At 50.1% G+C, this 27,595-nt stretch overlaps 1 protein-coding gene across 4 annotated transcripts in view; it reads left to right on the top strand.

Annotated features, from left to right (window-relative positions):
- Positions 1-339: 339 nt before the first annotated feature.
- MGLL (monoglyceride lipase) overlaps positions 340-27,595 on the top strand; it is a 117,680-nt gene continuing 90,424 nt past the window's right edge. The window contains exons 1-2 of one of the 4 annotated variants that reach the window (XM_079122141.1): positions 340-505; positions 1,809-1,953. In XM_079122141.1, coding sequence (XP_078978267.1) covers positions 1,829-1,953 — 125 coding nt within the window. In that variant the 5' untranslated portion in view covers positions 340-505; positions 1,809-1,828. Of the gene's footprint in view, positions 506-879; positions 1,304-1,437; positions 1,579-1,808; positions 1,954-27,595 lie in introns of those variants that run through there. The other 3 variants (XM_079122140.1, XM_079122143.1, XM_079122142.1) reach the window with 3 other exon arrangements.

The raw sequence follows: 27,595 nt of genomic DNA on the forward strand, positions 1-27,595 counted from the left end.
GGCCCGCATGCACACATGTGCGCCTGTGATGTTCGTGTGCCTGTCGCCTCTGTGTGCGTGGCGTGCACGGAGTCTGCCTGCGGGTCCGTGAGCGCGTGTGCCCGTGGGTGCGGCGTGCCCGCCTGCGCCGAGGCTCTGGAGAGCCCAGCCGGGTTCAGGGACCCCTGACAGTCCCCAGGCGGCCACCCCGGGGCGCGGCTGCCTGCGAGGCCAGGCGGGGAGGAGCGCACGGCCGGGTCCGCGGGCGGCGCCCCCGCTCCTCCCCGCAGGCCGGGCACACGTGGGTCCCAGCGCCGCCTCCCCGCGCCGCCCGCTGCCGGTCCCGCGCGTCCCCACCCACCTCGGGCCGCCCCCGCCGCCGAGCCGGCCCGGGGATAAAGTGGCGGCGCAGACGCCGCGCCCTGTCGCCGCGGAGCCGGCCGCGCGCAGCTCGTCCCGGCCCTGGCCCGCCGCAGACCGAGACCCGCGGCGCTCCGGGAAGGTGACAGCCGCGCCCGTGGCCCCGGTAACTTGCCTCCCTGTCCCCTCCCCAGCCGCGAGTGCTGCCACCAGGGGTTGCGAAGCAGCATCGGGGGGTCCCGGGCACGTTCGGCGTGGCCTCCCGCGCCCCCCGCGTGCGTGAGGCTGTGCACGAGTGTGTGTGCGCGCGTGTCAGTGCGCGTGTGCGCGCGCCCTCCCGACTGCCTCGCACCAGCCCCCAGACCAACTTGTGCCCATGCACTCGCTCTCCGCAGCCCCCGGCTGCAGGGAGACACCGGGTGAAGTCCCCGGTTTTCCCCGTGGCATTTCCGATGACAGCTGCGGGGGCCAGTTCCCCGTGCTGTCGGTGACGTGCAGGCAGCAAAGTTTGCAGAAGCCTCGGGGCGGTGGCGGGGGACTGGGTCTTGGGAATCCGCATTCTGCGCTTGCCAGGCGCCGCCGCGGGGCGCGGAGCGAGTTTCCCAGCCGCCCGGGGCCGTGGGGTGCGGGCTCCCGGGTCCCCTCCGGGCGCGCAGCCCCTCCAGCGATCTGGTTAGGGAAAGTGAGGGCAGGAACTAGTAGCGGGAATCGCGGCGCCTGTTCCCGCCCCGGGGAGGGAGGGGGACCCGGGAGCCCGCCGGGGAGAGCTGCAAGCAGGCTCCCGGCTCAGCACCCCGCCAGCCGGAAAATCGGGATCTGGGGGTGCAAGGCGCGGGGTGGAGAGGGAGCGGGGATGGGAGCAGCTGTGACCGTCGCGATGAGGGAGCAGCCCTGATTGGCCCGGCTCTGATCCTGGAGGCTGTGTCGATGGTGGAATGTCAAAGCCAGGACGGAATGGAAAGAGGTCTGTCATGGAGCTTTGGGATTTCAGCCGGGAGGGGTGACCGAGTGGCCTCGCTCCGGGACTCTGCGCCCTGGAGACTGTGCCCCGGAGATCTCAGGAGAGATGGGTCTCCGTGCAGCTGGGGATCTTATACCCACAGAGCCGCCTGTGATTTCCGCTTGATTACAGCTGAAAGAGTCTGTAGGATGAAGTTTCCTGAAATGATTCGCAATAAACACAGAAGGGAAGTGGCGGAAAAAGAAAGAAATCTGACATGAAGCTCTTAAAAAAATAAAGTGAGCATTTTTCTTAAGAACAAATGGGATTTTTTCCCCCAGTCAGAGATGTGCAAGAGATGTATGTAATCTTTGAAAAAAAAAATCTTTCAAATGGAGGTTTCTGTTTTCTCCTTTTAATGCTTAAAAAAATAAAACAAAAAGCCAAACACGTTCCTCTGCACAGAGGAGTCTCCATCGGAGTTTCTGCCGTATTTCTGACTTTGGAATGTGTCCACTTTTCTTTCAAGGTTTGGAAGAGCCTTCCAGAATGCCAGAGGAAAGTTGTCCCAGGAGGAGCCCGCAGAGCGTCCCGTACCAGGACCTGCCTCACCTGGTCAACGCCGACGAACAGTACCTCTTCTGCAGGTACTGGAAACCCACAGGCACACCCAGGTAAGTGTCCCCGTGGGCCACCGCGCCCACTGCACCGCTTCTTCCTGGTCCTGTACCACCTCCTGCAGGGCCACCGTCTCTGTGACCCATTTCCCACACCCTGGGAACCTTAGGTACAGCAGTGTGACCAACACCGAGTTTTATGCTTTATAATTTTTTTTTAATGAAGAAGCAGGAGTTCTCTTTGCGTGATAACAACTAGGGATCTACCGTATGGCAATTTGCAAAAAAAAAAAAAAAATTTCCACATGACTTTTATTTTTCTGTCCTGGAGTTGATTTCCTGTTGTACAGGCAGTGCGTTCAAAAATCAAATAATTCAAACCTTCTAAATGCATAAGGAAACCTAATGATCTATTTATTACCTCTGTGTATGTGTGTGTCCACACGCACACGCACGCACACACAGAGATATGTGTTAAGCTTTGCTGTCTTTTCGTGTTTAATTATGAGCTTTGGAAGACGACATCTGTGTGGAAATGGGAAGAAAGGGGTCTGGGTATCTTCTTGATCCCTTGCCAGACTAATTACTCTGTGCACGGGCCACCAAGGATTTGCCTTGCTGTTGGAAGCAGGCACTGGGACTGGATGCGACCAGGCCACCAGCCTCCTTCTCCTATGAGGCAGCAAACCCTGCTAGTTTATGTTATTTGAGAAATGAGAATATTTGTGGTAGCCAATTGGCCCAGTGACAAGTGGAATTTCCTTTTCCCTGTTCCTGGGGAAGTTTACCTGCTTTATCAGACTCTTGTCTCCGAGGCGTCACGGGATGGTGTGGGCTATCCCTTGTGTCTCAATAATGACCTATCCTAGCCCAACTGGACAATTCCCCTTATCTTCAACAAGGTGTATCTTATCCAGGTAGCTGTATATTAAAAAACACAGAGACAGGGACTTCTAGAGTTCTAGATTACTCTATTGCTTCAGGGCCTCTGTACCAACTTCCTAGTATGTTCCCAAAATGGACAATGGGCAGATAAGAGCTTCAGTTCTTTTTTGTTTGTTTGTTTGTTTAGTACTGAGGATTGATCCCACAGAGCTACATCTCCAGTCCTTTTTATGTGTTTTAATTCAGGACTGTCTTGCTAAATTGCCGAGGCTGGCCTTCAACTTGTGATCCTCCTGCCTCAGCCTCCCAAGGTTTATTTGTTTTGTTTTGTTTTGCTTTGCTTTGCTTTTGGCACCAGGGATTGAAACCAGGGTCGCTTAACCCCTGAGCCACATTCCCAGCTCACCCTACCACCCGGCTTTTTAATGTTTTATTTGAAGACAGTGTCTTTTGCTGGAATTACAGGCATAGACCACCGTGCCTGGCTTTCCTACCCGTTCTTAAAAGAGGAGAGTGTGACTCTATAAGCCTGCGTGTGAGAGGAGGCTGTTAGGTATTAAGATGCTGATCAATCATTAATCCTCCCTCTGACTTCACTGGCTTTAGCTTTGCACGTTCTTGGTTTAATTTCTAGCCATTTATGACGCGGTGAGTTATTTGGTTACTATTCAGTAAGAGGACAAGAAATTGAAAGTGGGGGCTGTAACGTCCTGTCTCGACTTGGGGGGCATGGCTGGTGGAGTCAGGAGGGTGTCCTAGTTTGAAGTCAATCAACTGAAGAGGACCTGCCGTGGCCGTCACACGGGGGAGGGTGGTGGCGGAGTGGGCCAGTGGCTGTGGGTGGCTTTCGTCCTCCCTGCTGCAGCTGCATGGCAAGCAGTGAGTTCCCCTTGGGCTCTAGTAAGAGATAGCAGCCCCTCTCCTGAGTTTCAGCTGAGCAGCCTCTTGGAAGTCGGCGGGGGATGAGTCACAGCAGGAAAGGAGAATCAGACAGAGAGGGGACTGTGGCAGCTTGTTGGTCCCTTGGGTGGGGAAGAAACACGTGGATCTGGAAAACAAAACAAAACAAAAAGTCAAAGAAACAGTGAAATAGAAATAGTAGCAGAACCACCGGGGTTTGTGGCTCAGTTAACACATTCTGTGATGTTATCCCCGTTTTCTGGAACAGGACGGGGAGATCAGGCAACGGGCCAAGAGCGCATGGCTAGATCAGGTGGCAGGACACCATCTAGCTGCCATCCTGCCGTGCCTTCACCCTCTGGAGATGATGCAGAGCAATAAACTGCCTGTAGGGACTGGGAAGCGTTTCCTCTGTGGGGAAATCTTTTTTTATTTATTTTTTCTTTTCTTTTTTGGTCCCAGGGATTGAACCCAGGGGTGCTTAACCCCTGAGCCACATCCCCAGCCCTTTCTATATTTTATTTAGACACAGGGTCTCACCGAGTTGCTGAGGGTCTCGCTAAGTGGCTGAGGCTGGCCTCCACCTTGTGATCCTCCTGCCTCAGCCTCCTGAGCTGCTGGGATGACAGGCGTGCACCCTGGAGCCTGGCTAGGGCAGTCTTGACAACATCTTACAATCTGCCCTGACCAATTGGAACAGAGCTGGGTCCTGGAAGCCCCTTTCAATGATGGATGTAACCCTGTGGTTGCTGGATCTTGGCAGGGGGGTCTTGGACTGGCAGCTAGCATGGTGGGAGACCGTGAGGGCTTGGGGCAGAGGATTGTGCTGGTTGGTCTGGATGCATATTCAGATATTTTTTGGGGGAATGGGGTAGAGATACTGGGGATTGAACTCAGGAGCACTTGACCACTGAGCCACACCCCCAGCCCTATTGGGTAGTTTATTAGAGACAGGGTCTCACTGAGTTGCTTAGGGCCTCACTAAGTGGCTGAGGCTTGCCTCCACCTTGCGATCCTCCTGCCTCAGCCTCCTGAGAAACTGGGAAGACAGGCATGCACCACTGCACCTGGCACATCTGCAGATCTTAAAAACCAAGGGCAGCTGCTCTTGCATGGTCCAGAGCCCCCGCCCATACGATTGTGCACAGCACGAACCCGTTTGCATTGAGGAAGAGGAAGGGGACTTGAGGATACTTGGACCTCAGCCTCCCCTGGCCCAGACCCTTTCTCTGCTTCTTATGGCCATTGAGGCGTCTCTTGCGTAACATACCTCCTCTCAGTAAGAAAGACAGAAAAGAGGGAGAAAAGGGGAAATTAACCGTCCTCACCTGCACTGAGGACCGTGGGAAAGTCTCACCTGCTCGCTCCTTCCTCCCTGTCACCTTTCTCACAGGCCCTTGGGCCCTGGAATTAGAGGGTGTTGTCTTAGTGCAGGCTGGGTCCACGCCTGCCTTTGTTAGTTGGCACTGGTTTGGGTTCAAGTTGCCGGCCTGCACCGTGGGCTTTCCCCCAGAATGCCTTCTGGAACAATCCACTCTCAAAGAAGCTGCTAGGTGCCTGAGAGCCACAGGGAGTAGCAACCGCAAGCTGGTAAACCGGACTAACCTGCTTTCTGAAATCAGTCATATCTTTATAAACACCAAACTCCTTGGACTGGACATTGAGAAAGAAGAAAGTCTTTCTTGGGCTTTGTCATTGCTACGGTAGCAAACAAACACAACGCTGTTTTGAAGAGGGCAGGTTTCTAACCATGAACCAGGAAGTTCATCCCTGCGTTTGTCCATGTCGAGGCAATTCCTTCTCAATGAGTAGTATTTACAGTAATGGCAAATATTTTATTTATTTTATTGCATTGCATTTTATTTTTGGATACCAGGGACTGAACCCAAGGGTGCTTGACCACTGAGCCACATCCCCAGCTCTCTTTCTATTTTATTTAGAGACAGGGTCTCACTGAGTTGCTTAGGGCCTTGTTTTTGCTGAGGCTGGCCTCCACCTTGTGATCCTCTTGCCTCAGCCTCCTGAGCTGCTAGGGTTATAGGCAGGCACCACTATGTCCAGTTCAATGAGTCTTCTTAACACCACTGAGCAAGATAGATTTTTGGTTTTTACGGGTGGTGTTTACCTGATGAATTCTTACATTTTGGGTTAGGGTAAATTTCACTTTTGACCTTATTTATTTTTTTTTCCAGTACTTGGGTTCAAACCCAGGGCCTCATGCATGCCAGACAAACACCCCATCACTGAGCCACATCTCCAGCCCAAGATCACTTCTTAGGGTAGAAAGAAATAGAATAATGAATGCTCCCTAATTGTTTGCTCATAATATATCAAAAGTGAGATGTATTAAAGACATGTATCCATTCTGGAAAAAAAAAATTCTTTTTATGTCCTGGGTGACTGACTGCCTTATCTAGATTCATGTGTTAGAATCTTAAAATACTGTCATTTTAAAAACATATTTTTAGTTGTCAATGGCTCTCTCATTTTATTTATTTATATGTAGTGCTGAGTATTGAACACAGGGCCTCACACATGCCAGGCAAGCACTCTACCACTAAGCCACATCCCCAGCCTGTTTTTTGTTTGTTTTTACCAGGGATTGATTCCAGGGGTGCTTAACCACTGAGCCCCCTCCCCAGCCCTTTTTCTATTTTATTTAGAGACAGGGTCTCACTGAGTTGCTTAGGACCTCACTAAGTTGCTGAGGCTGGCCTCCAACTTGCGATCCTCCTGCCTCAGCCTCCCGAGCTGCTGGGATGACAGGTGGGCACCACCATGCTTGGCAAAATACTGGTTCTTTATTAAATTTCCGTTGAGGGGATTGGCAGGGTCATGGAGACTGATCCGTGGATGGCTTTTGAGCTGCCTTGTGGGGTCTCCATTGGGCGATTCACAGTTGCTCTGTGGCCCTGGCGTAATAGCTTAAGTACCTTTTTATTGTGAAAAGATGACTTAATTATTAAAGTCTTGAGTATCACGTAACCATCCACGCTCGGCACACTGAAGGTGCTTCTGTCCTGCATGTGATGAATGATTAAATAACCTCGTTGAGGTGGCGGGTAGTGCCAGTCTGAAAGGAAGACTAACTGGATTACTGAGATGGCCCCGGAGGGCTGGCTGGAGTCTGTGTAAGCACGGAGGCTGCAGAATGCTCTCTCTTTATATGACCTTCCAGGTTTGTCGCTTCCCAGCCAGGCCTGACAGGAAGTGGGTGCTCAGCAGGAGCAGCCTGAAAGCCCACCCCAACTGCTTCCAGTGTCTTTAAACTGATGCTTCCCTGCTGCACTGTGCCCCTGGGGTCTGGGTAGCTCCTTGAACTCTGAACAGCTCTTTTCTGCCCATAGCTTGTGTGGGAAATCAACTGCCATATTCAAGGAAATGTTTCAAAGCACAGTCGTTCCCTGGCTCTTGCAGATGTCCCAAGACACACCCCCAGGGAGGGGAGCCCTCCTACCCTTCTTTTATTTTTTTGGTCCCAGGGATTGAACCCAGGGGTGCTAACCACTGAGCCACCTCCCCAGCCCTTTTTATGTTTTCTTTTGAGACAGGGTCTCACTGAGTTGCTGAGGCTGGCCTCCAACTCGCAATCCTCCTGCCTCAGCCTCCCGAGTGGGTGGGATGACAGGCGTGCCTCTCACCCTTCTTGAGAGCTTCAACCGAGAGTTCACCTTTTCAACCTCTATTTAGCATTTTCTGCCCATTTTCCCTACTTTTGTAAAGAACTTCCAGAACATATAGAGCCGTGTCTGGAAGGATCTGTCTCTCTGGAAGGATCTGTCTCTGGAAGGATCTGTCTCTGGATCTTTCTGGCTTCGCTTTCTTTTCCCGCCTCAGACCTCAGCAGTGTGGTGTCCCCAGCACAGCCGTGCCCTCTGGCTGGCTTCCTCCTCCCTGGCTCCACCAATCCAAGGCAGGGTGTGCCCCTGGGGCTCTACAGGATTCCCATTGGTGACATGCCGCGCGCTAACACGGGTAAAGTAGTCTTGCTTCTGGAACCTGCCCCAGTTCCCTGCAGGGTGGACCTTGGCGGTGGCTCTAGAAGCCAAGTCCTCCCTCTCCTGCTGTTCCTCTCGCTCTTCCCTGGAGCGGGGCCTCCCTGCAGAAGCCTTCCAGCCCCGTCTGGAACGTGGGCAATGCCAATCCAGGACACTTCCTCCCACCTGTGCAAATCTACCTGGCGAGGAAGCCATTTGCCGGAAGCCGGGCTATCTCTAAGGGGCACAGACACCCTCCCGATGTCCTCTCCACATCAGCCTCTGGGAGTGGCTCCGGGAGATCAGGGCCCATCCCGGCCGCCTGGGTCCAGACCTTAGAGATGGAGGAGTCTCACCACCTGGCTGGACCTGATTTCCGTCCCTTCTGCCTCCTGGAAACTGTGTTTTCAAAGATCGGACTTGGCTTCTGCCGTGGTCTTTCTGAGCGGGTTGTAAGGCAGGACCACAGCCTGGGGGTCTCCATGGGTATAAGGTCCGCCCAGTCCCCCCCAGATCCCCCGGCACCTTCATCCTGACTGTGTTGAACTGGGTCCCTGGGATCCCAAGCCCTGTGGCAGACGCTGCCGGCTTCTCTCCATGTTCTTCTCGTTCCCTTTCAACCTGTCCACTGAGCACATCCCTGATAGACATCTGGAACCTGCGGAGAGGCTGGCAAAGCCCTATGTTTGGTGCAGGGGTTAGGGATGGAGGAACATGTGGACAATTATTCTGTGAAGTTTAAGAATCTAGGGAGAGCCGGGCACAGTGGCGCATGCCTGTCATCCCAGGGACTCAGGAGGCTGAGGCAGGAGGATCATAGGGTGGAGGCCAGCAATTTAGTGAGGCCCTAAGCAACGCAGTGAGACCCTATCTCTAAATAAAATATAAAAAAGGGCTGGGGATGTGGCTCCGTGGTAGAGCACTTGCCTGGCATGTGTGAGGCACTGCGTTTGATCCTCAGCACCACACGAAACTAAATAAATGAAATAAAGGTATTGTGTCCATCCACAACTTAAAAAAAAAAAAAAAAGACAATGAAATATTAAAAAAAAGGAGAAGCAGCAGCAGAATCTAGGGACAGGGATGTGGCTGAGGCATGTGTCAATCATCCGAGCAGAGCGCACGGTGGACTTTGGCTGCCCCTCACCCTCATTCATCCTCCGACCGCGTTTTCCGCCTTGAGAAGGGCCTAGAGGGGGAGGGGAGAAGGCCCTGGGGGGAGGGGGAGCAAGCAGACGCGCAAGGCGCACGCTGCAGGTCTGGACCTTGGAGAACCTGCTCCACGGTTGAGAGACGCCCTGTGGCGGCCGAGGCATCCTGCGGGGTAGGGAAGGTAGGTGGGTCCGTGGCCAACGTGCAGGCAGGAGTGGCCCCGGGCGCCTCCCCGGGCGCTGGAGAAGGGGCCCTCACTCCCAGCACAGAGCTGTGGCTGATTCTCCGCCCCGAGAAGCCGCAGCAGGGGGAGGGGGAGGGGGAGGGGGAGGGAGAGGGGGAGGGGGAGGGGAGGGTCCCGCCCTCACTGGGTGCCACATGACCTGTCACACCTATGTGGAGTATGACTTATTCTAATTAGGATCCCATTCTTGTGGTGGGACATGACGTGGAGTCTCCCTGGTCGCGTGTCCATATAAGGACACCGGAAAGTTCTGTCCCCTTCCTTCCACCGTCTTTCCCATGCCCATCCCCCTCCCTTCCCTTCATCCCCCTTTATCTCATCCACTGAACTTCGTTCTCCTCCCCCTTATTGCGAATTAGCATCCGCGTATCAGAGAGAACATTCAGCTTTTGGCTCTTTGAGATTGGCTTATGTCACTTAGCATGAGCGTCTCCAGCCCCATCTATTCACCTGCAAATGTCCTCATTTCATTCTTCAAGGCTGAGTAATATTCCATGGCGCATATGTACCACAGTTTCTTGACCCACTCATCTGCTGAAGGGCACCTAGGTTGGTTCCCTAGCTTAGCTATTGTGAATTGAGCTGCTGTAAACCCTGATGTGGCGTGTCACTGTGGTAGGCTGATTTCCATCAATGACTTTCTCGACTCAAGGAATCACGATTCGTAAGTCTCCCCACCATGCAGAATCAGAAATGAAGTGGCTTTAACTTGTATCTGTTGTGTCATAAAATTCACCCTTGAACCCCCATAAAATGGACCCGCCTCTGCATATTCTAGCAATGACATTGTTTTTAATCTGACTCCTGCTTCTTGGTAGCACCTCTATCTTCTATTTTGAGAGTTTCCAAAAGTCTCTCATCTGAAGCTGTTCTTTCTCCTGGTGATGCTTTTTGCTTTTGCGATAGCAGAGCAAACTGTCTTATTTTTAAATAGGGCTTCTCTTCTGGGCTTTTTTTTTTCTTTTTTTTTTTTAAGACTCTTCGAATAGCCAAGATCTTTGCATGGCAAGAGGGGAGGCCAGCTGCTATTCTTGCAGTTGATTTTTCCAACAGCTTCATGAAGGGATAATTTCTTCCAGTTGCTCTAAGAATGTTCTGCTGATACAAATCTGCCTTTGTCTCGCCGTGGAGTCCGAGAAGAAAAATAGCAAACTAAGCTGCGCCCTGAATAGCGGCCGTTGTCCACTCTGACTATTTCTCAACACCTTTAAAGTTCAGGTCCTCAGCCCAGATGCGCTTCGCCCGTGAATGCAAACCAAACTGTGGGCCATTGTACCATCGGGGGCGACGTTCTTCAGTGGCGCGGATTTTTACAGTTGAGATTACAAGGTGACCCTTGTCCCATATTTTAGGGTCATGCGAGGTTCCTTGTGGTGGGAGACTTTTTTTTTTTTTTTTTTTTTTTACAGCTTTGTTCCTGGGGCTGGGGGTGGGGATGCCACAGCGGTCACTGAGTGAAACTAGGGTGACTTTGTTCTCTGTGTCTTCGAGGGCTACACAGAGCGCGGTGTGCACCGTGGGTCACTCCATGTGCAGCTGCTCAGATTTGACATTCGTGGCCACCTCCTGCCGCACCTCTGCACCAGGCTCACGCTGACCACCATGTGTTCCTGATTTTTTTACTTTTGGCACCGGGATGCTCGACCACTAAGCCACATCCCCAGCCCTATTTTATATTTTATCAAGAGACAGAGTCTCGCTGAGTTGCTGAAGGACTCACTCAATTGCCGAGGCTGGCCTCCACCTTGCCATCCTCCTGCCTCAGCCTCCCGAGCCGCTGGGATGACAGGCGTGTGCCACTGCGCCTGGCCTGCGCTCCTATTCTTGGCATGGACACATCCTCTTGTGTAAGACGATGCAAAGAGCCACCTCGGCTTCCCCGAGAGGGTTCAGATAGCGTGTTTCTCAGGGGATCATAGCTCCATGAACATTTAGGAAGGAAGGGAGGGAGTGGGGAGAGAGAAAGAGGGAGGCAGAGGAAAAGGAAGTGAACTCAGGACAAAGGCCGGAAAGAGGAGCTGGAAAAAGACCGATCATGCGCTCTTCCTGACGGGGGGACTTCCAGCGAGCTCATGGGTGGTTTTAGGGTGAGAGTCTGTGGGCCTGTTCTGTTGACGGCTGTGTATGTGTCCCCTTTTCTGGAAAGGAAGATGGATTCACAGACCACAGCAAATGCGTGGGGGGCTGCCGAGACCTCAGAGCTCTGTGCCAACTTCCTCCTTTTAGAGACAGAGACCGAGGCTCAGGGGATGAGCAGGTCACCTGGGTGTGGTGTGGGCAGGCTCCCGAGGACACATTTCTTGGGCTCTGTGCCGTTTCTGGAGTGAGTCCCTGCCTCTTTCCTATCCACCGGAACGGTCAGTTAGCTCCCCCCGTAGGGCTTGGAGCAAATGTCCACTCTTGGTCCTGCTTCTGGTGGTCATCAGCACTGGGCTCCTTGGCGATGCCCCAGGAGGCTGCAGAGTTGTGGCTGGTGGACTTGAACAGAGATGGCCGGAGACTCACAAAGAGGACCCGGACAGGGGGTGAGAGGAGGGCAATCGTAGGACAGGTCGGCCAGCTTTGTGTCCCTGTGACCAAAGTCTCCACCGAGAACACCTGAGAGGAAGGAGAGTCAATTTGGGCCCACGGTCCAGGGGTTCAGCCAGTGGACCCAAGATGGCGGAAGGGTGTGGTAGAGGCTTGGGCCTATATTCGTGGCAGCCAGGAGGTGACGGGATGGGAAGCAGCCTCAGGGAAGGTGCTCCTTCCAGCACTCCAGTGTCCTCCAGCCACGCCCCACCAGCCGAGTGACCACCAGTTCATCCGTTCAAACTGGATGGACCCAGGACCACAGTATCTAACCATCTCACCTCCGAATAGTCCTGGTGGACCCGGGAGCTCTGGGGGGGGGGGGCAGCTCACATCCAAAGCCTGACGTGGGAGGACACCTCCAGGAAAATGAGTCTGGGCCAGGCGGCAGAGGGGTCAGGAGGAAGTGGGGGCAGGGGTCACTTACCGCCCACTGGAGCAGAGGAGGAAGACCCCCAGCCACTGCCCCAGTCACTGCCGCCAGCTCTCTCCAGATCTCATTCATCCCCATCCTCCATCTTGAAGGGACATGTTTGTCCCTTTGTCTCTGGGGAGCAGAAGACAACAGGGAGTAGAGGTAAACCCAGGTGCCAAGAGCCGGGCGGCATTGGCTTATCTCACTTAGCGTGATAGTCTCCAGCTCCATCCATTTACCAGCAATGAAATGCCATCATTTCATTCTTCTTTAAGGCTGAGTAATATTCCATTGTGTAGATATACCACAGTTTCTTTATTCACTCATCTGTTGAAGGGCACCGAGTTTGGTTCCACAGTTTAGCTATTGTGACTTCAGCTGCTGTAAACATTGATGTGACTGTGTCACTGTAGTATGCTGATTTTAAATCCTTTGGATATAGACCAAAGAGTGGGATAGCCGGTTCAAATGGTGGTTCCATTCCCAGATTTTCAGGAATCTCCATTCTGATTTCCAGTGGGATTATAGGACGTATCACAATAACAGACCTTAAATTATACTTCAATGAGATTTCAGATCCCTGATAAACTTCTACAGATGCCGGATGTTTTGGTTTGTTTTGTTTTCCTTTGTACAACAAAGCCACAAGGAGCCAGTTCTGGGAAGTGGGGTCCTTCTAAAGATGTCACACGGGGTCATTAGTCATTTTTCTTTTAAGTGAAACATTAAAGTATCTGTATTTAACTCTTTATACAGTATTTGTATCTAACTCTTGTGTGTATGTGTGTGTGTGTGTGTGTGTGATAACTTTTGAATTTTATTTTGGATTGGCCTGTAATGGTGGGACATATTTATGGGGTACAGTGTGATAATTCGATAACATTTTATGATCAAATTAGGATGGTTTCCTTTTCTATCTCCTTAAACACTTATGATTTCTCAGTGATGGGAATCTTCAAACCCCTCTCTTGTAGTTCAGTATGAAATAGGTAAGAACCTGTTGTAAACTATAGTCACTTTTCTGTGCTATAAGATGCTAGAATGTATCCCTCCTATCTCTACCTTAGTACCTGATATCCAACCTCATCTCTTCTCCCACCCCTTCCTAGCCGCCAGTGACCCCTATTCTACCCTCTGCTTCTATGAAAACAGCTATTGTACCTTTCACCTATGACCAAGAACATGTGATATTTGTTTTTCTCTACCTGGCTTTTTTCACTTAACACAGTGTCCTCTGGGTTTCTCCATATTGCTGCAAATGACAGAATTTCATTCCTTTTTATGGCTCAGTAATATTCCACTGTGCACATAGATTCCATTTTCTTAATCTGTTCACTCCATCTGCTACACATGGAGGTGCAGGTCTCTCTCTGCCTTTGGATATATACGCACCATAGTGGGACAGCAGGATCATGTGGTGATTCTGTTTCTAGTTTTTTGAGGAACCTCCATAATGTTTTCATGGCAGCTGTACTGATTTTTATCCCCACAGCAGTGTGTACAGTTCCCTTTCCCCCAACGCGGCCAGCCTTAGTTATTATTCACTTTTATCAGCTATCATTATTTAATCGTACACACTGATGGGGTACAGTGTGATAATTCGGTCACTGTTCTCGATCAGAGGAAAAGCCAAACAACCCCTAGCAACTGTCGGCAGGCATCAACTCAAAGAAGTGCTGATAAAAGCACCCTGTCAATTTTCAGTAGTCTGCAGGTTAAGATATTTCGGTCTTTGTATCTATGTGTCCCTTTCCCTGATAGCCTGTCGGGGTCATGTGGAAATGCTTGTGCTGCAAAGAACGAGGTCGTCCTTACGAGCTGCCATTTGCCAGATCTGCAGCCAGTGGTCTGTGATCTGCTGTCCCCATGTCACCGTGACTCTGGGCTGGGCTCAGCTGGGCGGGTCTTCTGCTCCTGCTTGGGCTCCCTCATCCATCCGTGCCCAGCTGCTGGACTGTGGGCTCTGGCAGGCCAGCTGGGGGCCCGCTGGGCATGGACGGCCTTACCTGCATGTCGGGTGTTGGCAGGCTGTCTGCAGGACCACCTGGACGCTTCTCACGTGGTCTCCCGTCCTCTCTCAGACCAGCCCGGATTTCTTCTCAGCACGGTGTGTTCACTTTCTGTCCCTGTGACGAATACTTGAGCTAAGTCAACTTAAAAGGAGGAAAAGGTTTATTTTGGCTCAGATTCAGAAGTCTCAGTCCAGGGCTGCCTGGCCCTGTTGCTTTGGGGCTGTGGCCACAAAGTACATCATGGCAGGAGAAGGGGCTGGGGTCGTGGCTCCGTGGTAGAGCACTTGCCTGGCATGTGTGAGGCCCTGGGTTCAACCCTCATCACCACATATAAATAAACGAAGAAATAAAATAAAGGTCCATTGTGGTGGGAGAGCATGGCAGAGGAGACCTGTTCCCCTAGGGGTGCGTGGAGACAAGCAGGGAAAGAGGCAGGAGAGGGAGGGTACCACACCCCCTTCAGGGCCACGCCTCCAATGACCTAACCTCCTCCCCGTAGGCCCCGCCTCCTAAGGGTTCCGCCACCTCCCAATAGCACCACAGGCTGGGAACCAAGCCCTCAGCCCACGGGCCCTTCCAGATCCCATAGTGAAGATCAAGAGGGGCACAAGGGCCACACGCAGTGCTTGTCAGATCTCTGCATGCAAAGTCGCTCTGTCCACGGACAAAGGAAATCGGGAGACTTGCCCAGCATCAGTGTGTGAGAAGGCACCTCTGAGGAGCTAGGATTGGGGACAGAATATTCTGTGGCCATTATGGAAACCCACCACGTAGGGCAAAGGTCTTTGTACTAAGAGTCAGGACTGTGGTTGAAGTTTTATCACTGCATCTGCTTGTGGGCACAATCTGTGACCTTCCAGCAAGTTCCCAGATGTTTTCCATTTCATATGACTCTGGGGTACTTTCCATACCAAGGTGGCAGAATAACCTCTGAGCTTCTCCAAGGCAGAATTCTTATTTAAAAAAATTATTTTTGGAGGCGAACCAGGGATTGAACTCAGGGGCACTTGACCCCTGAGCCACATCCCCAGCCCCCTTTATATTTCATTTAGAGACAGGATCTCACTGAGTTGCTTAGGACCTCACTAAGTTGCTGAGGCTGGCCTCCAACTTGTGATCCTCCTGCCTCAGCCTCCCAAGCCACTGGGATTACAGGTGTGCACTACCATGCCCGGCTTATATTATAAATTTTATTCTATCTTCTCCAGTGCTCACCTGTTACAGAGTTCATGCCTGGCACAAAGTAAGGGGCCAACTGAAACGTGTATTGCATGAATGTTTTGACTTCCCTGTCTTTAGAGCAGGATGATTGGGATAGGAGGATTCCCAAAGTCCCCTCTGTCTTGGTTTTCGAGGAAAGGAACAGAAGGATTGCCACTGAGTATGACTCAGAGGGCTCAACTTTTCGTGCAGGAAACAGAACATTTAAATCCAGAATTATCATTGCAGGAAGCAGTAATGCACAGAATACAAACATTCCTGCCGTCAGTCCCTTGAGATGCTAGGTGGCTGCACGCCAGCTAGCTCAACTTTGATGTCAAACCCGCCAGGGGAACGTGCATCTGCAGGCTGGCCGGGGCGCTCCGCTCAGCTCAGAAGTCAGCGTGGATTCCGGAATCCTTAGGTGGAGTCCACTTTTCTTTGATAGGAGGCCGATGGCTGCACAGGTACCGATGGGGCTTCCAGGGTCAACTCAGCCCTTTGCAAGCCAGCAGTGAAGTGTCCCCAGAATTCCCTGGCCGGCCTGAGTTCTGGAACTCACAGTCGCACAGGACTTCTTGGAACCCCTCTTCTGTGCAAGGCCTCCTTCCTGTTTGGAGATACAGAAATGACGCGACTCTGCCTCTGCTTTTGAAGATGCCTCTACACGTTTGTCAGGGAGACAGTGCCGAGTAGCGTGGGAGTTTGCCTGGGAAGGCCCGAGTGCTCTGTGGGGCTTCAGGGAGAAGCCTAGGCAGCAGGAAACTGGGGCCTACTGGCAGGAAGTGAGGTCATTGGGGGTGTGCCCCTGAAGGGGATGGTGGGGCCCTGCCTCTGCCTGCCTCTCTCTGCACTTCCTGGCTACCAGCTTGCTCCACTAGCGCACCCCACCATGATATGCTGCCCCCACCTCAGGCTCAAAGCAATGTAGCCCAGCAACCATGGACTGAAATTCCTGAGTCCATGAACCACAATGAACCTTTCTTTCTTTAAGTTGTTGATCTCAGATATTTTGTCACAGTAACAGAAAGCCGAGTTAGTTTCTCCTGAGGCCTCTTCTCCTTGGCTTGCAGATGGCGACTTCTTGCTGTGTCCTCACATGGCCTTTCCTCTGTGTGCTCAGTTCAGTCCACAACAGCCATGTTTGATTTGCTAAGGAATTCGAGACTCATTGTGTAGGCCATTTCGGGAATGATTACAGAGTTGGGGGTCATGTGGGGCTGGTCATTGTTTACAGCCTAATCCATTCAGAGTGACAGGGGAATATCTTCCCAGGCTCCATATGGCTGAATTTCTACACTCGGATGAGGATCTTGCCTTTATACATCTGTGCTTCTCTGGGGGTTCATGGTGGATGCCCAGCCTGTATGGATTGCTGTGGGTCTGCTCTTGCCTTTGGTGATTTGTATCCGAGGCCATTCAGTCTCAGTGGGCCTTGCCAGCCTCCTGGCCCAAGGGCAGTGTCTGACATGAGATGAGAGCATGCCAGGAATACACTCTGTCTTTAGAGAGAAAAGGCCCTGCACTGGCCCATAGCTGGCCTCTCTGTAGCCATCTGCCCTTATGAGTTTTGTTCTTGAGGGCGAAATTTAGAATTGGTCCTAATCAGACACGACTATTCCCTTCTCCTTCCTCAGTGCCGTTTGCAACAAGGGTTGGCTTTAGGACTCAGTGATGGCTGAAGAGACACAGAAGTTTCTGGAGCATTCCCAGAGAGATTTCAGCTCCATGATAATAAAATAACAATGGGCAAGAAAGCAGGATGAGGAGAGGATGCATCCATCTCTGTCTCTCTGTGTCTGTCTCTCTCTCTGCCTCCTGTTCCCCTGACTTTCCTGTTCCCCTATCTTTGCACGAGGTTATAATGCTTGCAACTGCAATGTCCACCTTGCACACGAGATGACAAGTCTCACTTGCCACAGAACGTGGAGGAAAAGGACCAGGAAATCTGAGTACTGGGTGGAACAGATGAACCAATCTTGGGTCTGCCTACAAATAGATTTTGATTCACATGAACAAAAAAAAAAAAAAAAAAAAAGAAGAAGAATCCAGGTCTCTGCATCTCGACCACCATTTGTATGCTGATGCTTTTAGCCAAATGATGATTTTATCCTAACGTGGGTGGTGAGTGTTGGGGCTGCTGCTGCTTGTACCGCATCTCAGAAGGAGCCAGGACAGACATCTAGGAGCAAGAGTGAGGAGGAGGAAGGGTATTCTAAGCATCCGCCAGGGCCTGATCAAAGGCCCGGGTGATGTTGAAGAAGAGTGGCAGATGAAGATGAGCCTGAACAGACTTTGGTTGGCCGTCTCCCTGATGTCCACTTCTTCTTTCTTTCACCAAGGGTGCCCATATTTGAGAGCCTCTCTCCCTCATTTTCAGCCCATGCATTTGGATGGTATTGACCCCACTCTGGTCAGAGGTTGATTATGTGATAAGTTTAGCCTTTGGTTGGTGCATGACTCTCCAGCAGAGCCATGGCAGTGAACTCAGGGATGGCAAGTATGTGGTGTGAGCCAGGGATCAGTAAGAGTTCCCCCGTGGACTTCTGGGAGGGAGACTCCACAGAACCCGGGGCCGCCATCTTGGAACCACATGGAGGAAGTCCAACTGAGACTGGACCCTGCCTCCAGAAAGCAGAGCAAACAGGTATTGAGAGGAAAACCAGGTCAAGGTCATGGTGTTCAACCTGTCAAATAAAACCTCACAGGACTGAGCCTAATAGTCACATGAGCCAATAAATGTAGGCAGTTTTACCTCACAGGGGAAAGATAATGAATCTGGCAGTGGTCACATGGATGATTGTAAACATATTTTAAATAAGAAGTCTAGATCTATAGCAGAGAGAAAAGCATAGGGTGCTCAAATAAGCCAGAGTGGAGGTCAGAAACCATCATACAATGGGGTGTTAAGCTACGGTCCCTGTTCTTCTATGACTCTCTTCAGAGAACAAGAGAGACCCCCCCCCACTTCTCTCTCCAATTACAGAGTTTCACAACCAGAGATTCCTTTAATAGAATTCTCTTTTAAAATGCAAATATCTTTCCACCTTAAGATGCTGGGAAAATAAGAACAAATTAAAGGGAAAGCAAGCCGAAGGAAAGAAGTGAGGTTAGAGCAGACATTAGTGAAACAGAGAATGGAAAAGCTGTAGAGAGAATAAGCAAGCCCCAAAGCGAGTTATTTGAAAATATCAACAAAATTGACATGTTTAGCTATCAAGAAAAAATAAGAAAAGACTCCCATTATTCAAATCAGGAATCAAAGAGAGACATTATTATCAATTTTTCAGCAAGGAAAAGGCTTCTAAAGGAATGCTATGAAGAAGCAGATGCCAATAAATTAGATAACTTAGATGAAATGGACGAATTTCTGGAAAAATACAAACTACCAAAACCAACTCAAAAAGAAGTAGAAAATCCGAGTACACATATAACAAGTAGAGATTGAATAAGTAAGCAAAAAGACTGCCCACAAAGAAAAGTCCAGGCCCAGATGGCTTCACTGTTGAAATCTAGCAAACAAGTGAAGGAGAATTAATATTGATTCTTCACAAATCTTCCCCCCACCAAAAAAAAGAGGGAGCACTAACTCATTCTAATTGACCAGTATTATGTGGATACCAAATGCAAACAAAACATCACAGGAAAACTATGGATCAATACCTCTTATGAAACTGCAATAACAGACTAGCAAACTGAATCCAAACAACATTAGAAAACCATACAGCATCACCAAAGGAGATTTGTACCAAGAATGCAAGGATGGTTGAATATCCGAAAATAAGATAGTACAATTAACCCGATTAATCAAACAAGACACAAAAAATACACGATTACCTCATTAGATACAGAAAAGGCACTTGGCAAAATCCAATACCTTTTCATGATTTTTTAATGCTTGAAAAAACTAGAAATCCAAAGGCCCTTTCTCAACCTTATGAAAGACCACTAAGGAAAACCCACAGCTTACATCAGACCTAATGGATATCCTTCCCCTGAGATCAAGAACAAGATCAGGATGTCCATTTAACAATGTCCTGAAAGAACTAACACCTCCAACCAGAACTGTAGGTTCTGTGATAACAGTCACATGAAAAACAGAATCAGGGGAAAAGACTGGAAATGAGAACAGCGGTCATCTCTAGGGTGTGGAATTGTGACAGGTAATTTTCGTTTTGTTATTTAGACGCTTCTGTGTAACCAACATATTCCAGAAGGACCAGTGTGGTGGAAGGCTTGAAGGGATATTGTACCTGAACCAGTTCTTGCAGAATGGTGGGATGTGAACAAGAAGGAAATTGTGTTCCAGGCAGAAGGACTGGAGAGCATCAGAAGGCCCAATGGGGGACAGGACAAATGGCTGGCACATTGGCTGCGAGCTGGAAAGGGCCTCATGTGCCTTGTGTGGACTTTAACTTGTGGGAACTTCTGAGACCCCTTTGGTGGGAGTAGGTGGGAGAAGAGCAGAAAGCCCTTGTTGGTGAGGTCCACAGCAGATCCAGCAGCAGGGAGCATGTAAAGGAGAGACCCAAGATGGTAGACAGAGAGGAGAGAGCCCCAGGGGCCCACAGTGTCACAGAAGGAAGACTATCAGAGTGTGGCTCCTGTGGGCCAGAAACTGGCCTGAGGGTCTCCTCCTCTCCCTGATTGGGGTGGTCTTTGTGGCAGAGCAGGGACAGGCAGAGGAGATTGCTCCAACACTCCTTCCTACAGCTCTTCTCCAGAGAACCCAGGGATTCCCTGAAGGTAGGAGTGCATTGGCTGTCAACAGACATCCAGCTTCCAGGTGGCAGGTCTAGACCAGCTGCTTCCAGACCCCAAGTAGAAAGACCTGGATGGCTGCAGCATTTGCAAGGGAAGAGACACGTGTGTAGTTATCAGCATCTGTCTGTCCAGCTACCTACCCACCCACCCACCCTCAGTCCATCTATCTCTGCATGCATTTGTCCATCTGTCCATACATTCACCCCCCAATCCCCATCCATTTGTCTATCTCTCCATCCATCCATCCATCCATCCATCCCCACCCCATCTATCTGTCCATTCATCCATCCATTTTTGATCCATCCAAAGACCCCCAAGTAGAAAGGATCTGGATTTACTATAGCACCTGCAAGAGAAGAGACAAATAAATAGCTATAATCATTCACCCATCCATCCATCCACCATCCATCCACCCATCCATCCATCCACCCATCCATCCATCCACCTATCCATCCATCCATCCATCCACCATCCATCCATCCACCATCCATCCATCCACCTATCCATCCATCCATCCACCCACCATCCATCCACCATCCATCCATCCACCATCCATCCACCCATCCATCCATCCACCCATCCATCCATCCACCTATTCATCCATCCATCCATCCACCATCCATCCATCCACCCACCATCCATCCACCATCCATCCATCCACCATCCATCCACCCATCCATCCATCCACCATCCATCCATCCACCCACCATCCATCCACCATCCATTCACCCACCATCCATCCACCATCCATTCATCCACCATTCATCCATCCATCCACCTATCCATCCATCCATCCATCCACCCATCCATCCATCCATCCATCCACCATCCATCCATCCACCCACCATCCATCCACCATCCATCCACCATCCATCCATCCACCCACCATCCATCCACCATCCATCCATCCACCCATCCATCCATCCATCCACCTATCCATCCATCCATCCATCCACCCATCCGTCCACCCACCATCCACCATCCATCCATCCATCTATCTATCCGTCCACCATCTATCCATTCTTATATCCATCCATTCATTTATCTATTAGTCTAATTCAACAAATATCTCCGGAGCACTCACTCTGTGGCAGGTAGGTCTTGTGCTGGGTGTTGGGCAATGGAGAAACACTTAAGACCCCCAGAGTCCCTCACTTCCAAGGGCTCACAGCACAAAGAGAAAGACAGGCAGAAAAGCCACTAGTGCACGTGCCAGGATTGATGGTCTAGACCAGGTGCTTTGCCTGGTGAGGCTGGAGAGCTTCACAGAAAGGAGGGGACCCTCGGAGTCCTTGGCTTATGCCCTGCCTGACCATTTGGTGCATTTGGTATTCCATACAGCAGATCAAAGACAAGTACTGTTGGACTCCATCCACTAAGATATTAGCCAAGAGTCAAAGACAGGGCCTGGCTGATCTCCATGGCTCTACATCAGAGAGTTGCAGGAAGGCATGAATTCCTGGAATAAATGTCTTTCTTAAGATTCTTTTGCAACCATTGGTGCCCTCCTGTCATCCCAGCAGCTCAGGAGGCTGAGGCAGGAGGATCGCAAGTTGGAGGCCAGCCTCAGCAACTTAGTGAGGCCCTAAGCAACTCAGGGAGACCCTGTCTCTAAATAAAATATAAAAAGGGCTGGGGGTGTGGCTCAGTGGTTAAGCACCCGTGGGGCCAATCTCTGGTACCAAAAATAAAAAATAAAAATAAAAAGATTCTTTTGCAACCTATTTTTATTTAGGCCTGTATCTGCTTAGGAAGCTGATCTTAAGGAAGATCTAACCCGTGTCTACTATGTTGCTAGATACTTCTTTGATCTTATCTACCTGAATCTTACAATACCTGTGGGGATGGTTAACATCATTCTTGCTATTTTATTGCTGTAGAAACTGAGCTTCCAAAAGCCACACAGGAATAAGCAGCAGAATCAGGACTTGAGCTCAAATCTCTTTGCTTTAAAATTACCATTCTTGGCTGGGCACTGTGGCTCACGTCTGTCATCCCAGTGGCTTGGGAGGCTGAGGCAGGAGGATCGAAAGTTGGAGGCCAGCCTCAGCAATTTAGCAAGGCCCTCAGCAACTCAGTGAGACCCTGTCTCTAAATAAAATATAAAAATGGCTGGGGATGTGGCTCAGGGGTTAAGCACCCCTGGGTTCAATCCCTGGTACCAAAAAAATAAAATAACACCCAGATCTGCCTCGTGAGTAGTCACAGTTATGCATATAACTCCGCCTGGTGCCGAGGCTATGGAAGAGATAATAATAAGCATATATTGCAGATCAGAAGACTGAGCCTTAGAAAGCTCAGTGGCTGGGGTTCGGCATGTAGGAAGGACAGGTCTGCGATGTTAGCCTGAGTTCCGTGCTCCGTCCACCGTGCATGGGCTTCTAGATCCTGCATCCACTCTAATTAAGCCATCGGGTCGCCCTAACAGAGCTCAGGGGCCTGATCATGTGCATAAGGTTGGGACCGTTTTCCTTCCACTCGTTATTGGACACTCATCTCACTTCTCCTTTTATTCTCAATAAATTCCTGATCATGTATTGCTATGTGCTTGGCATTTCACCACCCAGAAGAACTGGAAGCCATCTGCAGCCTTGGGAGTTCATGCTGTTCTCCTTTTAGGAAAAAAAAAAAAAAAAAACAAAACAAAACCTTGACGTTACATAAGACCGAAGCCCAGCACGTTCTTATAGGAAGGTCAGGAGCAGCGACTTCCCGCTAAAGAAACTCCCAGTCTTCAGCTGTTTTACCTGCTGCTTCCTGCTCGGGGCTGGTCCCTAAGTGCACTGCAGAAATCTTATCAAACATTTTGCCTTGCCAAATCTTTAAATGCAGGCGACATGGCCACATAGACTTGTCCCCCGGGGCTCTGCAAGGTGAGTTCTGTGTCAAATGCTTTGTCCTCTGAGTCTGGATGGAGAGTGGCCCCCAGGGACCTTCACCTACTTCCTCCCCGCTCTTGTCCGGGATGATTGGGCTGCTTCAACTGTTGCTATTCTCCCTTTGAGAATGCGCTCTTTTCCCCTTGCTCATCTCAGGTTGTTGTATTCAGTTATTGGCCATCAAACAGACTCTAGCTGGACATGGTAGCACATGCCTGTGATCCCATTGGCTCGGGAGGCTGAGGCAGGAGGATCGCAAGTTGGAGGCCAGCCTCTGAAACTTAGCAAGTCCTTCAGCAACTCAGCGAGGCCCTGTCTCTAAGTAAAATATAAAAAGGACTGAGGATGTGGCTCAGTGGTGAGCGCCCCTCGGTTCAGTCCCTGGGACCAAAACAAACAAACAAACAAACTTGAGTCTATAAACTGCCCCAGACTCCAAGATGTCAGAAAGCACTCCAGAGATGATGTAGCTCAATCTCTGTGCTGTGCTCTGGGGAAACTGAGGCACTGGGAGGCAGTCATCCTCAGGGACACGGCAGTAAGGAAGAGCAATGTGGAGACCGGAGACCAGTGAGCGGTGGGCAGCCAGGATGGCCTGGGGCAGAGGGGAGGTTGCAGCTGACTCTGGACAGGAACCTGCAGGTCAGGGACACTCTGGGGCCTGGGACGCCGTCTCACTGTCTAGTGCCCGCAGCTGGCCTCCTGGGTGGCAACAGGGCTTTCCGGCTGCTCAGCCCAGCCTTACCCCACTGAGAACATTCTAGAAGCCCAGTCAACGCCTATCCAGCCATCTCTGTCCAACCCTGTGCTGCACCTGCTACCTGGTATGAATCTGGGGCTGGAACTCGGGTGTTTTAGCCACTTTTTTCACTGCGGTGACTTCAACACCCAACCAGAACAACTTAGAGGAGGGAAAGTGGATTTGGGGCTCATGGTGTCTGAGGTCTCAGCCCATAGACGGCGGCTCCATGGCTCTGGGCCTGAGGTGAGGCTGAGCATCATGGCGGAGTCAGGAAGAGGGTGAGGAAGGGAAAGGGCTTCAGGGAAGCTGCCCCTTCTGGGGTCGGACCCAGGGACCCATCTCCTCTAGTCACACCCCACCTGCCTACTTTACCCCCCAGTCACACCATTCAAACCAGGATGAGCTGCTGAGGCCGCGGCTCTCCTGATCCAGCCATGTCACCTCTGAACATCCCTGAATCAGCAGGAGCTCCGGGGGGCCCCTCACCTCCAAACCCTAACACCTCCGCGTGCCAGGCAAGCCCTCTACCGCCGAGCTTCGCCCCCAGCTGCAGCAACTTGAATTCCATATTATTTCTCCTTAGTTACTTTTTGTTTGAATCCGTTCACTTTCTTTTTTTACTTAAAATCTATTTTAAGAGGACACTTGATCCTAACACGAGACTTGAGAAACAGTACCCGAGGGGAGGCCAGAAATAGAAGGTGATGGGAGAAGAAGACAAAACCAGGGTGCTGGATTCCAGCTCTACTTTGGGACTTGCCAAACTGCCCTGGGCCTGAGGCCTCTCTCTGTCCTGAAAGTGGAGATGGGCCAGGGTTTGCAAAGCAGTTAAGGGAGACTAACACTGAATTAAGCCGCACCTGTCATCCCAGCGACTCGGGAGGCTGAGGCAGGAGGATCGTAAGGTGGAGGCCAACCTCAGCCACTTAGTGAGGCCCTGAGCAACTCAGCGAGACCCTGTCTCTAAATAAAATATAAAGAGGGCTGGGGAGGTGGCTCAGGGGTTAAGCACCCCTGGGTTCAATGCCAGGTACCGCCCCCCCCCCAAAAAAAAACCCAAACAAAACAACAAAACACTGAACTGAGACTCTCATGTACTCAAAGGATGGGGGTGGAATAGACAAGGGAGTAAATTCCATTCCCTTGGAAAGCTTTGATAGTACTAAAGGTTGTGACACAAAACCTCATTAACTTATCCCAAGTACAACCATCTGTGCACATGCAGAATTAATCACACCAGTTAGTAAATGTCCAGGATTTTACCCACCTTCCAAGTGATTGATTCTCTACTTTTCTTAAATTTTATTTTGCCCTGATATATATGTATATACGCCCATCACCGTTCAAAAGGCATTCTGTAAACCGGGAGTGGTGGTGCACACCAGTCATCCCAGCGACTCTGGAGGCTGAGGTAGGAGGAGTCCAAGTTGAAGGCCAGCCTCAACAACTAAGCGAGATCCTAAGCAACTTAATGAGACCCTGTCTTTAAATAAAAATCAAATATAAAAAAGGTCTGGAGGAGTTGGGGCTGTAGCTCAGTGGCAGAGCACTTGCCTAGCATGTGTGAGGCACTGGGTTTGATCCTTAGCACCGCATAGAAATAAACAAATGAAATAAAGGCATGCTGTCCATATACAACGCCAAAAAACATTTTTTTTTTAAAAAAGGGCTGGGGATGTGGCTCAGTGGTTAAGTGCCCCTGGGTTCAATGCCAGGTACCAGAAAACAAAAAGAAAAGAAAAGGAAAGGAAAGGAAAGAAAAGAAGCCATTCTATAAATGAATGTGCTGTTCTTTTCCAGTGGAACTTGCTCATATAGTAAAAGCACCCCAACAGTCTGTGGCTCAGTTGCAAATTGCTTCAAACTGTCGAGGAATAGGGAAGGGGGTCCAGAGCACCCCTTATTCCTTCAGGTGACCTGGAGCTGGGCAGCCACAGTTTGGAACAAGAGTGGACACAGGCCTCTCTGCTGCAGAGCAAGAGGGACCTTCAGACCTAGAAATCGGAGCTCCGAGCTCTTTCACAGAGCTCTGTCAGTCCTTCCAACGTCTGGCCTTCGCTGTCCTGTTGCAGAATCTGCGAACAGCTGTGAAGCTCTCCATTAATGGACCAGCCTAAAAGTCACACCGTGTGCTTTCCGAGGACCATTAGTGATTTCCCAACAGGCCAGTTCCCGGTATTGATCTGGACGCAGCCCCCAAGGAGGCCTCCGGCGCAAGCGCCTCTCTGGACCTCGCAGAGGCCGCTGAGGACATCACGCACGCTCACGGAGGTGGCTGCGCCTCCCGGCCTCTCAGGGCACAGAACTGCTTTGCCTTGAGCAGCAAATCTCTGCTGGAGGTCTGAACCCCATCGTGGAGGGAAGCGGATCAGGAAGCAGATCAGTTCCATGGAAGTTTCTAACCTCAGCTATGGAAACCAATTGTCCATCTCCCTTCACGCGACTGGACAGGCGTTCTGTCCCTCTCGGGAAAAGGGAGAGAATCAGGAAGCTTCCGAGGGAAGCCAGGACGTGGGTCTTGGTCATGATGGGAACATTCTGCACCCCAGGACGGTGGGGCTGCTCACTGCCTGGTGGTATCTTATTGGCAGTGACCAGACAGGGCCCTGGGGGCGGGAAGTCTCTCCAACCAAACTCCTGGACCTGTACAGTCCTGTCCCCTGGACGGGGTCACGTTCAGAGAAATGGCTCATCACAGAGTGTGCTGAGACTAAGGGACCTACGTGGTCCCTGGGAGATACGATCTATCATTTCTTTTCAAGTTCTGGATGGACACAATACCTTTATTTTATTTATTTATTTTTGTGCGGGCCCAGTGCCTCCCGCGTGCTAGGCAAGTGCCCCACCACCCAGCCCCAGCCCAGCCCTAGGTGGTCCAGTCTCAGGGGACCATGGCTATACAGGGGGTCGGCCACCAATGGACATGTCACGCATCACGTCACTGTCTTCCACTCTTTCTTGTGCTTTTAATTTTTCTGAATTAAAAAAAAGTATATAAAGAGGATTTCCTTCAAGAGAAAAAATAAAATTATAAATGTAATTTTTAAAATTGACACATAAAATCGTATACATTTATGCTCAATGGTGTGATGTTTCAATACCTATAAATATAAATATATGTGTTGTATAATGTTCAAATCAGGATAGGCCTCTGAATCTGCTCAAACATTTATCATTTTCTTGAGTTCAACACATCCAAAAATCTTTCCTTCTGGCTTTTTGCAAAATATACGGTACCTGTGGGGCTTGCTGGCCAGTGACTCAGGAGGCTGAGGCAGGAGGATTGGGAATTGGAGGCCAGCCTCAGTAACTTATTGAGGCTCTAAGCAACTCAGTGAGACCCTGTCTCTAAATAAAAACATATTTTTAAAAAGGACTGGAGATGTGTCTCAGTGGTTAAACACCCCTGGTACCAAAGGGGGGAAAATACATATATATATAAAAATATTACATATATATTAAAAAACATATATACTAAAATATTATATTAAAATATATAATTATATATTATAATAATATTTTAAATAGCATGTATTATATATAATAAAATATATATAAAATATATATTAAAATATATAGATTTTAAAATAAAATATATATTTTATCTAAAATATATACATACATGTATATATCCTCTGTGCCATAGAACATGAGAACTTATTTCTCCTCTCCAATGCACTTGATACCCCATTGTTCCTCTTAAATTCTTAAACTCCAGGATCTCTAGTACTATGGGAAGCAATTGTTTGTCACAAGGGATGGGGCAGATCTACAACCAGGTGTCCTACAACCTGACATTTTTTAACACGATCTGTCACACATTCATTTGCTAATCATTCTGCCTCTTGTACTAGACTGGAAGCAACTGGAAGCTCACGAGGAGTAGGACTTCCCCCAGATGTGTCCTCAGACTTTAAACCTTACCAACTCCTTTTCTATTTTTGTTTTGTAATTTTTG

Source organism: Sciurus vulgaris (assembly GCF_902686455.1).
Source record: "Sciurus vulgaris genome assembly, chromosome: 19".
Lineage (NCBI taxonomy): Eukaryota > Metazoa > Chordata > Mammalia > Rodentia > Sciuridae > Sciurus > Sciurus vulgaris.